The sequence below is a fragment of the Notechis scutatus genome, chromosome 2 (genome assembly GCF_049901735.1).
Source record: "Notechis scutatus isolate UNSWTSFEM ecotype Mainland chromosome 2, rNotScu1.2, whole genome shotgun sequence".
Lineage (NCBI taxonomy): Eukaryota > Metazoa > Chordata > Lepidosauria > Squamata > Elapidae > Notechis > Notechis scutatus.
The window spans coordinates 50,939,694-50,956,633 of NC_142010.1; the positions used below are offsets into that span (position 1 = coordinate 50,939,694).

Sequence of the window (16,940 nt, forward strand, 5' to 3'; positions counted from 1 at the left end):
ACTAGTTTTGCACAATCTGTATAGTCATCTGTAGCCTTTCATGGGAATTTGTTCCTAGCTATCATTGAAGGGACCTTCTGTTTGTCTCTAACTTTTCTTGGCAGGGCAATGCAACATAGAGATGTATGCTTTGGAATCCTTTTGTTAGAAGAGGAAATACAGCTTGGATGGATGAAAGGGCAATTTCCCTGTGGCAATTTCCCCTTTTTATAAATGTAAGTTACTGGCGAGAATTCCCAAAAGCTTAGAATACCTTCCACAGTTTTCATAAAACTACTGCGATGCTTGTGAATTGTCTGAGACGCTTCCTTTGCTGATAAAATATTCTAATTACCACTGCTTGGTTTAGAAGTGCCCTGTTGTGAATCCCTAATAGCAACATAAAAACTAAGGGTAACATTATTGTTTCATTCATCCATCTTGCTGTGATGCACAGCACGAAGAAAGGCCCAAATGCTGCTGCAATAACCTCTGATTGTTAAAAGGTTAATTTGAAATATATAGAGGAAAAGGTTATGACCTGCTAATCTGAACTACCGTATATACTCGAGTATAAGTCGACCCGAATATAAGCCGAGGCACCTAATTTTACACAAAAAAACTGGGAAAACTTATTGACTCGAGTATAAGCCGAGGGTGGGAAATGCAGCAGCTACTGGTAAATTTCAAAAATAAAAATAATTAATTTGGGAAACGATCTCACTATCATGAAAGGTTTAATTGATTCACTAACCCAAAAGAAGAAGATGATGATAACAGCGGGAGGCAGGAGTCACTCTCTTCCCCTCCCTCGGAGGCCCCCTGAGTCAGGAGTCACTACTGCCGGCGCGGCCCCAGTCCCGCCGCCTCAGGAAGGGAAAGGCAAAGCGCTTTTTGCCTTTCCCTTCCCGGCTGGGCTGTTGGGAGTCGCTGCCGCCGGAGGCCGCGACTCCACACCATTTTTTTTCAGAGGGGAATCTGACTCGAGTATAAGCCGAGGGGGATTTTTTCAGCACAAAAAATGGGCTGAAAAACTAGGCTTATACTCGAGTATATACAGTACGTATCATTTTCCTTTAAAAATGTTTGCAAAGTGTAATCCAAATTACAAAAGGCTGACTTAACAGATTCAATAGAATGTAGTTCAATCAGTTTGTACAATACAAAAGCAGTGGCAGTTATTACAGACTAAACTGAACAAAGTGAAGAAACACGTATTATGAACAAAATCAAGAAACAGAAATCAGGCAAACAGGCAAAAGAAACAGTAATCTGCAAAATATATCAAGAACAGGGAAGCAGAGATAGTCCAACAGGAGCTTTATTACAATGATGTAGCTTAATGGTCGCCAACCAGTGGTCCAGGGTCCACTGGTGGTCCCTGAGAAAATGCTGGTGGTCTGCAGAGAAATGTCCCCCCAAAAGAATTAATTCAGGCTGCACGGGAACACAAGGCTGCACCGCCCACATGGCCCACCCACCCACTGGCTCCCACTCTTCGGCCGAGTGCAAACTTTATCTTGAATAGAGTCACCCGAGCTGGAACTGGAAGGTAAGACCATCGGCGGGGGAGCGAAATCCACTCCGGGGTGCCTTGCTGATGTTGGTGGGAAAGTCAGTCCCATATTCCAGAGCTGCAGTAGTCACAGGACTGGCCCTTTGGTCATCCTGGAGCAGCTGCTCCTCCACCCGGGTGCACCGACCTACCATGGACTGGAGGAGCAGCTGCTCCGGGATGACCAAAGGGCCAGTCCTGTGACTACTGCAGCTCTGGAATATGGGACCGACTTTCCCACCAATGTCAGCAAGCTACCATCAGTTAAAATTCATATTAGTGGTCTGTGGGATTTAAAATTATGAGTTTGGTGGTCCCTGAGGTCCAAAAGGTTAGCTAGTATTTTGATCAAGAAGCCGAACATCTTATCTCCTCCTCAGATAAAAAGACAGCTAAATATCCCCATTCATCAAGTTTTCATTTTAATTCCAGATAATTCTCCTAACCACAATAAGAATAAATTCATTTATATAAACAATAAATAAATCACATAAAGAATACACCAAAACAATGGTGAAAATGTTTACATAAATCCTGCTACTATATACTGACTGGTCCTCAAAATGGCCTTGCTGTCTTCATAGTAATCAAGTTCAATATTTAATTTTCAACAACCATACAGGTGTCTTCAGGTGCTGACAAGTGTGCTGTCCCAGCCAGTCTATGGGAATTGGATAGTTACTTAGGAATTATGAGCTGTCCCTTTAAGGGAATGTATCATGGTAAATGTAGTTAAAGGTATCCTGGGAAATGTAGTTCATGTCACGTGGCCACATCTGTAATCCCAATTGGTCACTAATTTGACCCTCGATAGGTTGGGGGAGTTTCCCTCACTTTTGTCTGAACTCCCTAACTCATGGCAGCTGCTTTTTATTGCTACGAGATGGGTTAGGAGATAACCATCTTTTACTACAAGGCAGATATGCAAAGGATTGGTCATTAAAGAAGAACTTCATCACAAATGTGAGTTATGAGGATACCTGATGAACCAATAAATGTACTTTGTTATGGACGTCTTGTTGAGTTTATCTATCTGCATCTGCAAAGCTTAAAAATCCACTACTGTGCAGAATACAGAAAAGTAAAAGATGGTTATCTCCTAACCCATCTCTTAGCATAGAAAGCAGCTGCCATGAGTTAGGGAGTTCAGGCAAAAGTGAGGGAAACTCCCCCAACCCATCGAGGGTAAAATTAGTGACCAATCGGGATTACAGATGTGGCCATGTGACATGAACTACATTTCCCAGGATACCTTTAACTACATTTACCATGATGCATTCCCTTAAGGGGACAGCTCATAATTCCTAAGTAACTATCCAATTCCCATAGACTGGCTGGGACAGCACAACAAGTAAATGGCCACTCCTGGTTGTTCCTAAGTATCTAATAATCAGTGGTTTGTATAATGGTTTAGCCGTGGGATTACATTTAGCTCTCAGGACCAATATGCATTGATAGATTTAATTCTCAGAAAATTGTCAAGTTTTGTTTTGAAACCATGTAACCCTTAGCACATTTACCAGTACTTCATTGGTTGTGAAGGACTCCTACACAAACACCATTAAAATGAAATGATGGTTACAGGCTATCAGAGGTTTGATGATGTGGGGGAGAAAAGTAGCAGAAAGTTACAATCCTGAAGGCTGTGTGGGTGCACATATTTCTTTTACCAGCAATAGAAAGAGAAAAAAGTTTTTTAAAATATATTTTATGTATTTCAATCTAGTGAACAGCAATCATAATGAAATATTCTAAAAATTATTCCTATCTTTTTATCTTGTCAAAATTAGAGAAACACTTAAAATGATCTGCCCAGAAAGGATTCATTGATCTATTTATTTATTTATTTGACTTGTATGGCAGAACCACAATGCTGGGTGTATAAAACTATTGATAATGAGGGAATTCTCTAATGTAGCATAATTGTAGTCAGTTTGATTACAAGCTGAGTCCAATCCATCACAGGTGCTTTCTGTGCTAATTCTTTACCTGCTATGACAATGGCAAAGATTTCTAGGGAATGAGATGTAGCTTGAGGAAGTTGTAGTAAAGAGAAAACAAAATAACATTTATGATATAATCTTCTAAAACGAAAGGCTATCTGCTTTTAAAAATAAACAAAACTCAAAGAGTGATGGAATAACTCAATGAAGGGAGACAGAAGAATGTTGAAAAAAAAAATAGGAAAAAGGAAAGACACAGAAGTGTAAATCTTTCCAGGACTTGCACTAAACTTAAGAACTGAATTTTACATAATAGCCAGATGGTGTGTGTGTGTGTGTGTTGTTAGGAATATAAGTCACCTAACAGGTATTTGGGTTAGAAATATATAAACCAGGATAAACATTTTAGTACTATGTCTTTAAGAGATTGCAAAAACTGCAATTGGATGTGGTTTTTCAAACGGCCATAAAATGGAGCCAGAAACCTGGATTGTATTAGTCTGAGTCTCAGAAGAGAGTGTGAGTGTATCTCTGTTTCCTTCTGTTGGAAAGTATTGCTGTTGCTCCATTTCTTCTAATTGACTGATATTACTGGATTTAATGTAAGTCTGTTACTGAACTGTTTTTGACACTGGACTTTGATATTTGGATTATCCCTGGATTGAAAAACTGACTGATTTACCTGTGAATGATTTTGGATTGCTTGTTTGAACTTTGCTTAACGTTTCTGGAAGTAAAAACCTACATTTACTGTACAGTGTATCTGTGTGCTGTATGTGTATTATTCAAACACTACTCTCAAATACGTCTCCCTGTATGCGCTCATTCTCCTAACGGGGAATTACCTCAACGTGTGTGTGTGTGTGTGAGAGAGAGAGAGAGAGAGAGACTGTATGTATGTATGTATGTACGTATGTACATACGTATGTATGTATATATTTATTTATTTCTGGTAGATGAGTGAAAAGATCATGAATGTAGGCCAAAAGTATATATAAGTATATGCCCAGGTAAGGCAAGCGGGCATCTATACTGGGCAGCAGCAATAGAGGAAGATACTGGAGGCAACGGATCACTTTAGTGACAATGGCAATGGCATAAATTCTGTAATTTAGGAAATGGTAAACCACTTGTGTATTTTTATCAAGAAAATCATATAGATATAAAGTATAAAACGATTGACAATGTTGATGATGATGCTGGACCCTTTAAGTCAGGTGGCACTCAACAGCTACTGAGGAGGAGCTGAAGTTCTTTTCAAGTACTAATGGTATTTATGACATGACTAGATTAAAACTTTTGGGGTGTCCAGTTGCTGATGTTGCTATAATGGGGAAAAATTCAAAGCTGCAAAGACAGAATTACAGTAGTAACCTGGAACATAAGAAGCATTACCTTTGGTAAGATGGGCAGCATGCAAGTCTGATAAACAAACAAACATGGGAAAGCTCAACCCAGTAAAAGATGAAAGGAATACTGATATTTTAGGCAGGAGCAAATTGTGAAGGATTGAGATTGGATATCAGTCGGAAGTTCACACTGTTTACAAAAACAAAGAGGAACCTCGTTGCTTTTATAGTTAGGAATGGTATAGCGAGAATAGTTTCGATCATAATGTAATCAATGTAATCAAATCAGATAATGTGCCACTTTAATATGACAATCATTCAAGTATATGCCGCAACTACCTATGCAGAAGAAAGTTGGTGAGATTTATGACCAAGTTCAATTTTGAAATTTATAAATCATGCAAGCAAGGTGTGCTGTTTTGAGTGGAGACTTGTAATGCCGAAGTTGGAAACACTAAAAAAGAAAATGTAGTTGGATTGTATGGCTTAGGAAGCTGAAATGAAAAAGGAGACCAATCTTTCAATTTCTTTTACTCAGATTATTTCTTCAGAGCTAATCTTGTCTTCATTCAACCAAAACAATACCTATGTATATGAGCCAGATGAAATATACAGAAATGAAATTGATTACATTATTGCTAAATGAAGTGGAAGAGCTGAATTAGAGCATCAAAGGCATGGTCAGGTGTTGATTGTGGAACAGATCACAAAATGCTTTCTCGCATATAATCAATCAAATGATATCAAAGAATTATGTGATGGAGCCAAAAAAAAATAACGAAGTAAAATAAAAACTTCAGATAATTCTTTGTATATTACACATTTCACTTGGAATGCAATCCCTTCAGTGATTACTGCAACTGGTTTGACTGCTTTAGAAAGACTTTGGATAAATTCATGAAGAATAAAGTTAATGCCTAATATATAAAATAACTGCTAATATATTAGTACCACTACCTCATGTCCTCTGACTCTCAGTAAGAACCTACAGGCACATGAGAGATATTGCATGGTGAAGTGGGAAAGTCCATTCTTCAATTTCTTACACCCATCAGCTTTTTTAAACTCTACATTCAGAACAATCCTAAACTCACCTTAAAAAGCAGTTCAAACAACCCTTGACTGGCATGGGGAGGGAGGGGAATTTGTCATTAAATAAACAGAGAGAAAGTCACCTCCCTCTTTCTCTTGTTTCACACTGAAGCCTGCCGTGTGTACTTAGTAGTTATTCACTTCAGTCTTTGTCTTTGTGTAGGATTGGTTCAGATATCTGGCAGGAAAAAGCCTGGTTTCAAAGGACTAACCCTCCTGCTGCCCCAAGAACAGCAGCCCTGGAGGTTAAAAAAATGATTCACTCACTTTTGCCTAGGTAACAGCTTCTGCATATCTCCATCAAGGTCATCTTCCTTAATCTCTACAATAACACTCCCACACATAAAACCCATTTATGCAGATAACACCTTTGTGGTAATTTTAAAAAAGGAACAATTGGAGAAGACACATCAGTCAATCAACATCTATAAAGGAAGAACATTCCTAAAAGAAAAACAACCACAATGTCCTACCCATTTATTTATTTATTTAGCTGCCCATCTCTTGCTTGTGACATGGTGATGCACACAATAAGAAACACAAAACATAATAATGAATAGAATTAACACAAAAACCTTAGAATACAGTTTATTCTAAATGCAATGCAACCATTTCAAAATCTTTTGCTGGGATTGCCAGGCTTGAGGGCAGAATCAAGTTTTAAGGATCTTCCAGAAGGGTAGTATTGTTGGGCCAATTTTACCTTGGGGGAGGGGATTATATTCCAGAGTGTGAGTGCCTTCTTGTGTACCCTCATTAGCAGATGAAACAGAGGCAAATTGGAGACCCAAGTTTATTGAAAAACAAGTCATACTAACCAAGTGCTTCACTATGAAAGCAGCAACCCAACTTCCTACATGAGAACTGCATAAAAACATTACTCAAACAAGTACAAAAACTCTGCAGTAACCCAAAATGCTGAAAAAAGGAAATGGAGCGTTTATACAATGTTTTCCAACACAACAGATATCAATGCAACTTCATCTAAAAAATGTTGACTACGCAATTCACTGCCATTCAACCAGTACAACCTATAAAAAGGATAATACTCCCATATATCAAAGTATCTCTGAGACAACCAAGACTACAATTGCTTGGAATCTCTGTAGCACAAAACTTACAAAATTCCTCTAAAAGAACAAAAGACCCCATAATCAAGAAAAAAACCAGAATTCTCCTACAACTTACAATATAAGGGTTGTAATTACAGATGCTATGCAGAACCCAGGTATAAAACTGGCAGACTGCATCCAACATCATCTAGCAGCCAGAAAGTATGATGAAAATGCTTGTTGTTAGGGGATAAGATGAAGGAAGCATCGTTTGGACTCAAAAAAAAAAAAAAAAAAGAGGCTACTAGGTTATATATTTGCCATGGTTATCAAAAAGTGTTAAAAGGACCTCAGTGTATGTTTGAATACCTCCTTTGGTTGCTTCCCGGGGGACTTTACATTTTTATATTTAAAGACCTAGTAAGGAATGCAGCTATATACAACAAGTAATCTAGGCCTCAATAATGGAGCTCCATGGAGAGAAGGAAGGGATTGTTTTTGACAATGAAAATCATTCATACAATTTCATTAAAACTATTCTGATTTTTACAAAAGAAAAACAGGGTAAAATGTATCTTGTTCATGTTTCCAGTGATCTCATAGTAGCTGAAAGGTGTTTAGAACATATGGACTCATCATCAGCTGCCTGACAACTTGCATTCTTTGACTTTCTTTTTATGACACCCACAGATTTTAAAATTTCATTCCTGTATAAAGTGGTGAAGGCAACAGAATAACAAGCAGTGCCCACACCTGCAATTTTAGAGTGGGGTAAACAAACTTTTGGTGTCAGAGACAATAATGAATAAATTGTGAGGCTATATTACACACATGAATCTAAAATGTTTGATATTTTTCCAGCTGGGTTTTGCTAATGAGTATTTGGGGGTGGGGGTTGAATTATTTTACTTACTTTAGCACTTTCCAATGTGGTTTCTTCCACAAAATGGTGAGAAACCAAGTAGTGAGAAACCAATTTTCAGCAGTAATGGTGAGATAGGAATGCAGGTAGTCCTCAACTTAAAACCAGAATTTTCACTGCTAAGCAGGGCGGTTAAGTGAGTGGCACCAATTTTGCTATGATTGTTAAGTGAACCACTGCAGTTGTTAAGTGAATCTGGATTAATTCATTGACTTAGCCTGTCAGAAGCCAGCTGGAAAAGTCATTAATGGTAATCACATTTGTGATTGCAATTGCAACCATCATCAATACATGCTGGTTACCAAGCACCCGAATGTTGAACATGTGACCATATGGGGATGTTACGGTGTTAACTGTGAGGAGTGGTTGTAAGTCACTTTTTTCAGATCTGTTGTAATTTGGAATGGTTGCTAAAGAAATGGTTGTAAGTCAAGGACTACCTAAGGCAGTAGTTGGCTCAAGATAATAAGGAAAAAGGGTCTAAGGTTGTCCAAACAACACTAAATTAACTCTGTGACCCTCAAAAGGAAATCAGAAATAGGAAAGAGATCTTCAATGCTTAAATGAATCAAAGGAGACACAGAACAGCATTCCCTCTTTCAAAAGTTTTATTTAAAATATAAAATAACTGTGATTTTAAAGGACATGTATAACAAAATGACACAATCTTCCTCTATTTTTTTAATGTGACTTTTCAATCTGGGAAAATCTTTCTATATAGTACATTCTGTAAGCATACTCCAAGAATATAATGCCTTGATAATGCTGTACATCTTTCTCACACAAACTACTGAATGGAATAGCTTTGCCAGGTGCAGTCTATTAACAGAAACTGTTAACTCAAAGGAAGCTTTAAAAATTCTGAAATTGTCCTTGGAAAAACAAAAAAGCAAAAACCCATGCATTATTCTTTAGTATAAAATGTACAAAAATAATACACATCTCATTGTGCAGTGTAGCATAAGTTTCTTGCTTCTATTCATTACATCTCACAATTTTCAGATATTACTATGCCATTTTTTCCAAGCTTCTAATTCCTCTAAAACGTGATTGCACTTTGCCTCTGTATTCTTGGAAGTATGTTTCAAATGGAACATACTTGGGAATCTTAAAAGAAGCAACCCAACCTTGAACCCAAAGCACAGAAGGAGATCCTGCATTCAAACAATGACCAAAGAGAAAACGTATCCAAAGGATTTTGGGGGAGTTAAGTTCAAAATCCTATTCTTCAAGTAGAAAGTATCAAACCAAAACAAGCATTTCATATTAATCATACAAATGTTACTGTTCCTCTATGGAATGCAGATATATGCTAAATCATTTACAGCAATTTCCTAGGACTTCTGTTGGCTATAATATGTGAAGAATTCTTTGTCTTGATGAGAACCTCACTCAAAAAATACCAAGATTCCCTCCATCCTCTTGTTTATGAGGATTCTCAGTCATCCAAGTCATGGTTGTCCCAAAGGTGCTTCTTCAAAAGGAAGCTTGTTTTTCCTGGAAAAAGCCTTTTGAAAAAGCACCTCACCCTCTTGTTTGTTCTGTAACCACTCTAATTTCTTACATTAAAGACTTATTAGCTGGGGTTTATTGAAACTGAAGTCCAAAACATCTGAAGAGTACAAAAATATATATGTACACTACAGGTCCAAAATATATATGTACACTAAAATGATTCTTATGTATGTATCCTACTGATTTGTGATAACATCTCAAATAGGAAATATAGCAAATCTCTACTCTGTCAGCATACAGACAAAAATTATTTTTCTTTTAGCTTTTCTGGAAGTGCAGCCTGTTAGGAAATCACAATGAATCGCCATGTGAACAATGTTTCAACCTGGGATACACAGCTCTGTCAATGTCGGTTTTTATCATTCCTCATTTCTGTGAATATGTCAAGTTCAGTCCTTAATTTCCTAGTTTTGTAAATATGTTCAGGCTTTTGAAAACTTCAGAATTTTGTGCAGTTTGTATTAAAGCCCATTTATATTTTTTGTACATTTTTCCATACAAGCAATTCTTCCCTTTCTACTCTGTTTTTTTCTAATATCTTAAATACAATGCTTTCTTTCACATATAATGTCTTTTAGGGAAATCATTTGCTAATGTAAAATTTAATTGCTGCATTGTAAAATTTTAATTTTTTGCTTTGCAAAATTTAGAGTTTTATTAATTTTTAACTAATCTTTGTTTGGAATAGTAGTTAACATATGAAATTTACATTTGTATTCAAAAACACATTAAACCAATTTCTACACCTCCCTAGTTGAACTAATCACCTTGGGTTAGAATAAAAATGAGGCAGTTTGGTAATTTTATCTAGCCTTCTGAAAGCTGAATCTTCAGGTAATTAAACAGCCCCAAATATAATTTAAAATAAGGATGTGAAGCAAAACTGAAACACATTATGATTTTAGTGCAATGTGTGGAATCAACCACTGGATGATGAAGTACATCTTTTTTCCATTTTGGATTAAGAGTTTCTTCTATTAGTTTTCATCTAGAACTGAAGGGGGCGGGGGGAAGCTTCCTATCTATAAGCCTTCAAAAGAAGACATGCTGCGATTACCAGGTTAGAAAATCAGTTTTCTGGTTGTAAATATCCACATACATATCTTTCATTAATACATCTGAAAGCCTGTCAAAGTTTATGCAACTGGATTAGTTTTGGATACCTCTTTAATATATTATTTCTTCATCTTTGACAATTACTTAGGCAAGATTTAAAACTAAAATTCAAGATGTCAGGATGAGCACACAACACAATGAGATAGCTACCATTGAAATGAAGAGTGCAGAAAGCAGGTGGCTTTTTCCAGATTTTTTAAAAAATGGATATTTCACAGAGTTTCTATTTCTTTTTTGTATAGGAATTTGTAATAATAGGAAGAATAAGGAAGGGAGCTCAAAGTCAAAGTAGATATTATGCTGCCAATGTCTGATTTTAACATGGTTTAAAAAATTGTTTATTCCATGAAGGAATAAACATAATATGAGATCACTAATCAAGGAAATGAAATAACCATAGTAGTTTAGTGTACACAAAACTGACCATATCTCTGTCTTTCCATAAAATTAATCCATCATTTTTCTGTTGAGAACCATGACAAAAGATTTGTCGGCTCAGATGAAGAAAGAAAAGTAATATAGATGTAGGGAAGGCATTCAACTGTGCCTTTGTTTATTAAGATACTGCAACTTGAAGATTCCAAGTGAAACTTGACTAACACCACTATTCATAGTATTTCACCTGGTTTTCATACAGAGCTGTGGCCTTCAGAAATCCAGAGATATTTTGTGTGACATACTGACTGTTGTTTTTAAAATGCCACCTTCTTCTGAAAACAAACCCCACTGAGTTTCAAACTTTTATCTTTTGAACATTTACACTATGTATATAGTGCCCAAACCCAATGAAGTAATTCTCATTACAATTTATTTTAATGATAAAAAAGTAACAGAAACAAAGTAATAGCTTTTAAAGGCATCTGTGCCGATAGGTTTCTGATGGACCAAAAAACAATATTTGAAACATTGGCTAACATTAAGTGCTATTACCATGATATGGCGAACTAGAAGAGATGCAACTGAAGTACACACTCACAGATGGTCTTTAAAAGGAATTATGCATTTAATTGCTTCAGCTGCATGACTCCAGCAAAAGTCATCTACGAAATAATTGTGATTTCTTGGGTAAATAAACACGGGAACATAATCCATATGTTTTCCTTAAACTCATGTTGAAAGTTTTCCCAAAGAAATGTTAAAGTTGATAATAGAAGAAAGAGAATCTCTCTCTCTCTCTCTCTCTCTCTCTCTCTCTCTCTGTGTGTGTGTGTGTGTGTGTGTGTGTGTGTGTGAGAGAGAGAGAGAGACCACATGGAAAACAGAAGGAAAATTTTAGATATATATGTATAAAAATGAATCAGAATTTAGTAGGAAGAATACTATTCATGTTTTAATCCAAGACTTCTCATTTATTTAATTAATTCAATTACCTTTTTTAAAATAGGAAGACACTCATTGTGTCCTTGAAAGAAAGCAATATTTCCTTCCATAATGTTTCTCCCATTTGGGAGATTTGGGAGAAACCCATTTGGGAGAAACATAATAAAAAATATCTCAAAATGTTTTTTGTTTGTTTTAATTATTTAAGACATGAAAGACTTATAGGACATGTTTTTCTGACACTTCGAAGGATTTCTTCTTGCATGTTATTTCTCAGAACTGTTTTTTGACTATTAACAGAAATTAGTAATTTCAGATAAAACTGCTGAACTACTTCAGTCTTCTTCAAATACCGGTCTCCAAATGTGGTTGCTGAACAAGCTGGTTAATTTTATAGTTAGCTACAATGCTTCTACAGAAACTTCAGATGCTGAAAAACTACAGTGGAAGAAAACCAGTATCTTCATAGATTGCTAGCAGATATTTCAGAATTATCTGACGGCCAATCTTAGATAATATCTGGTTAGAGACACCCACAATCTGATCCAGCAGGTTCTTTATGTTTTGAAAACAAAGACATAAACTATTTTCCTTCCCAGAGCAACCTTATCTGTATTTCATAATAATCCAAAAGTATTGGCAGCCAAGTGCAAGATAAAAATAGCTTCTGCCCATAATACTTAATTTGAAAAGCTTAAGTTTTTTACATCTCAAAACTTCTTCCACAGCATGTTCTTTATTCTGCATTTCTTAAAAATATGCAGTTCCATGTTCAGCTGACATAATATAAACAGGATTCCAATCAATTGGAATGGATAATCAATATCTGATTATCTCAGTTAGCCTTCATACTACATTTTCCTTTATAGTTAGATAAAAGTATCACGTATGGGCAGAACACCACAGTTACAACAATCAAGAATTAGATTACTTTATTATCCCTGAAGCACTTTTTACTTTTTATGTATTCAATTTATATTCCACCTTCTCTTCAGAAGCTCACTGTGGCTTACGTGCAATTCTTCATTTCATCTGCAGTCATTATGTGAAATATGTTGGACTAGGAATGAATGAAAGTTATCCAGTGAATTTACATAGATAAGGGTGCACTTGATCTTGAATATTCACAGACCTCACCCTATATTTCATCTACTACAATATCATACTTAATCCCCTTTAATCTTATCCCCATACATTTTTTTCCAAAGGCACTCACCATGGTCATGGGCAAACACAAAAAAGTTGATTCCTGTCAGCATCTTGGCCAAGTCATCATAGCGACAGCAGTGTTCTCCAGCACCATGAACAACAAACACCAGGCCCCTAAACGGAGCATTAATACAAAAAAACATAAAGTTAGCACCCAGGAAAAATCAAACAAGCTGTGATTATTTACAAGTCCTGGTTTAATCTTCAGAATGAACATCCTAGATGTTCTTGTCTCTGCAGTCCAACTGTTCAGAAGACAAGCAAACCCTCCACCACTTATTAATCTGTCTTCAGGATGCCCTCATTCAGAACTGACAGAAACAAGAGTTTCTTTGCAGAAGCTAATCTGGAGGCTATACTGATATATTTAAGAATTAAGTCAAAGCTTACTTTTCTTTCTCTTCCAATTTAAAAACAACTATAATTTTTCTTTTGATATTTATATGGTATTATTTTAATGTTTATATTGTTAACTGCTCTAATCACTCTCAGATTAAAAGGTATGGGATGTAAACAAATAAACAAAGTGCACTGTCTTAGGAGACAGATCAAGCTAAGTAGCTAGGAGTTTGAATCCAGTTTACTCTGTGGTAGGAAATACAGAGCAGTGATTAACTAGGTACCTAGTAGGTACCTTTCTTACCTACGAAGACACCAAATGAAAATCCATAGTCCTTTCATTACTTTCTGCTTGGAACTTATTTATTATAAAACATTTATAAGTAACATTATGTATTACTGAAACAGCTTTTATATTCTTCATTAAAAATATTTACAATAAATTATAAAGTACCTTTCATTAATAAACTATATCTATAGAATCATAATGTAATAACATTAATAGCACCCACAATGTTCTTAGTTATCTACATTCTCTATACAAATCCTCCAAATGCTTACTTAAATAACCAGGTTTTGACTGAATTTCTAAAGATTAACGGTGAAGTAGGTCTGGAAGAATATTATGGTTCAGTAGCACATCCTCCATTTAGAAGTGTGAAAATGTGATTAATGTATAAGTATGACATCAGATCATTGTTGGCCCAACACTGCTTTAGTGGGGACAGTCAGGTCTGCAGAATATGATTTGTATTATTATTTTAAGCAAGCCAAACACAGTTGGGAACAAAGTCCACTAAACAGTTCTGTTTGTTGAACCACCCAACTTCCAGGTAAGAAATCCAACATATCTGAAGTGTACTAGATTGGGAAGTCTGTACTAGGACCACAACTCTGTTCTTCAGGAGCTCATTCTATTGTTTATTTTCAACCCCAGATACTATAATACTGCTGTCAAGATTCTTCAGCTATTTTCCAAGAGGAAACCTGAGCAGGAAATACGTAAGGCTTTTCCTGAATATGCTGCAATCAAAGTAAGTGCACAAAAGCCTCTTGGGAATATCTGAGCTGAGGTGATCTCTGCATGCTTGAAAACAGGTTCTGCATGTATAATCTGCAGGTGCTACTACAAAATGGATTACCACATCCACTAGTCGCTGACATGCAATTGGTAAATCCTTTCGACTGCAATTTGGGACACATTGGCTTGAAAATGAGTTCTAATTAATCCAATTTGGAAAATGGGTTTCATGACAATCTAATAATCTGATTAAAGCAATGTGACAAACAACCTACAGATAACACACCACTAGCAGGTTTATTAAGCAATTATAATGATTATAAGTAAGAAAGAAAACAAATGACCTGCCCTTAAGTCACAAAAGAGGCCTTGAAATGGCATCACTATTCACTTGTAAGTTTTAGGTTTTATATTAAGTCTAGTCTGAAAAATCAACACAAGAGCCCATTTAAAAACTTGAAAAACCTTAATATTTACAAATATCCAAGAAATAGGTCAAAGAATTACCAAATGGAAAGTCAGAATATTATTTTCAATCTATTAGCCTGTCAAAATTAATAAAATTATTAATATTGAGATTACTATTGTTTTGGCTGAGAACCAATTCAATATTAAGAGAGCCATTTAAAAATGCATCCATGAAACATCAGCTTTAATAGGTAACAATTAGAAATAGATGAACATGAGCTTTCAAAATTCTCCCCATATTTTTGAGCAGAGAAATTTGATGGATGATTTCTCAGAATGTCTCCAGGGAAATGGAGAAATTTCATAAACAGTATCAAGGAAGGAACTCCCTCAGTAGTGACAACACTGCCACTACTAAAAAAAAATCCATAAGGCAAGTTCCTTGTGACATATTTCCTTGGAGCCTAATAATGGCACAAGGAGTCCGGCATCTATAGACCACTGGAGAAATTATTCTGCACTGAAAACCGGGATACACACTTCTTGGCATTTTTCATCACAAAAAAAAGAGCAAGAACATCATACTCCACCCAAGAGAATGTATCTGAAATTCTCTTTTTCTTTGGAAGAATTATTAAAGCAAATGCTCTTTGATTAAAATTCTCTCTTCAGCCCTTGGGAGGTGCTTACCAGCATAAAGAACTTCTAGGCCAAGGTTGTACTATAGAAATTTATTTACAATTATAAGGTTATCACAAACTTTAATAGCCACCATCAGTGTCCAGTAATGCATAACTAGAAACCTTTAACCTTCCTCAAAAACTGCTTTCGGCCTACAACGTTCCGAGTTCGGGATAGTTGGTCAAATGGAATATGGAAAGAATAGGATTTTTCCTTCCCTCATTTTTTTTACCGCTCTCCCAGTATCAGGCACACAAAACCAAAATCCTGGTAAATCTCCAAATTTCTGGTGATACTTTTAGTCATAAATTGCACTCTTCCTTTTATTCCCATACAAACAAATTCTAAGGTGTTGAAGTAATTCATTAGTAAATAGCATATTACATTTATTATATAAAAATAACCTGTTATTTTTTTTGTTATTGCCAAAACTACTGCCAATCCATTTCTCAAGTTCCAGTGTTATTGGGAATTTTAGAAAAATATTTTTGTATTCTACCTCTACATCCCAAGATTACTATATGCCAAAGGAAAGACCATTATACTCGGGGGGTGGGGGGTGGAGCTTATTCTAATAGAAAACAAGGAATGTGATATTGACAGAGATAGGTGAGATACAGTATCAAAGGAAATGGTGTCTTAAGTATAAAACAAGCAAGTGGCTCAGCTCATTAATTCACGTGGGTATAAGAAGGGGAAATTATACAGCACAGACTTGCAAAATTCTGTTATTATAACCTGTCTCAGTAAAAGTAGTATTAGCCTTCCCATGCAGTTGATTTCATCTTCCTAGTGGAGCCGACAGGTGGCCACAATTGGTTTCAATATGTGAGGTTGACACTACTGACCTCACAGAGATAAAGTAATTTGTTTTATTGAGGCATTTCATCATTCTTGCAGAAGAATATTCTGATATTGTTATCCAGTACAGGACCAGGCTTAAAGTATGTTAGTTTAAAGAAACTGTGGTAGTTCTTCCAGCTCTTTTTCTCTCTCTAACCGAAATCATATAAGAATTCTATCCACACAAGGGGAGATGATATTGAAAGAGAGGCAAGGTAGAAAATGCCATGAATGGTTACTGTGTACTGTTAGCAAAGACTTGAAAAATCTTCTCTTGTCAATTCTAGCTGACAGAGTGGAAGCTAGAATGGTGGAAGAATGATGGGAAGCTAAACTCCCAGCTATCTTCTAGATCAGGGGTCACCAACCTTTTGGATTTCAGGGATCACCAAACTCATACTTTTAAATCCCGAGGACCATTAATACAATTTTTTTTTAAAGCTAATATATTTAATATAATTTTTATGTTAAATATACATATACATAAATATGTACATACGCACACACACACACACACATACATATATGTAGGTCTAGGTGTGTTCGGGTCTTTTCCCATGTAAGATTAAGAGTATCGTGGCGACGTTTCAGCGAGG

At 36.0% G+C, this 16,940-nt stretch overlaps 1 protein-coding gene across 5 annotated transcripts in view; it reads right to left on the reverse strand.

Annotated features, from left to right (window-relative positions):
- MGLL (monoglyceride lipase) overlaps positions 1–16,940 on the reverse strand; it is a 190,039-nt gene that overhangs the window by 61,449 nt on the left and 111,650 nt on the right. For all 5 annotated transcript variants that reach the window (XM_087954696.1, XM_087954697.1, XM_087954698.1 and 2 more), the window contains exon 3: positions 13,060–13,166. In XM_087954696.1, the coding sequence (XP_087810822.1) occupies positions 13,060–13,166 (107 nt within the window). The remainder of the gene's footprint in view (positions 1–13,059; positions 13,167–16,940) is intronic.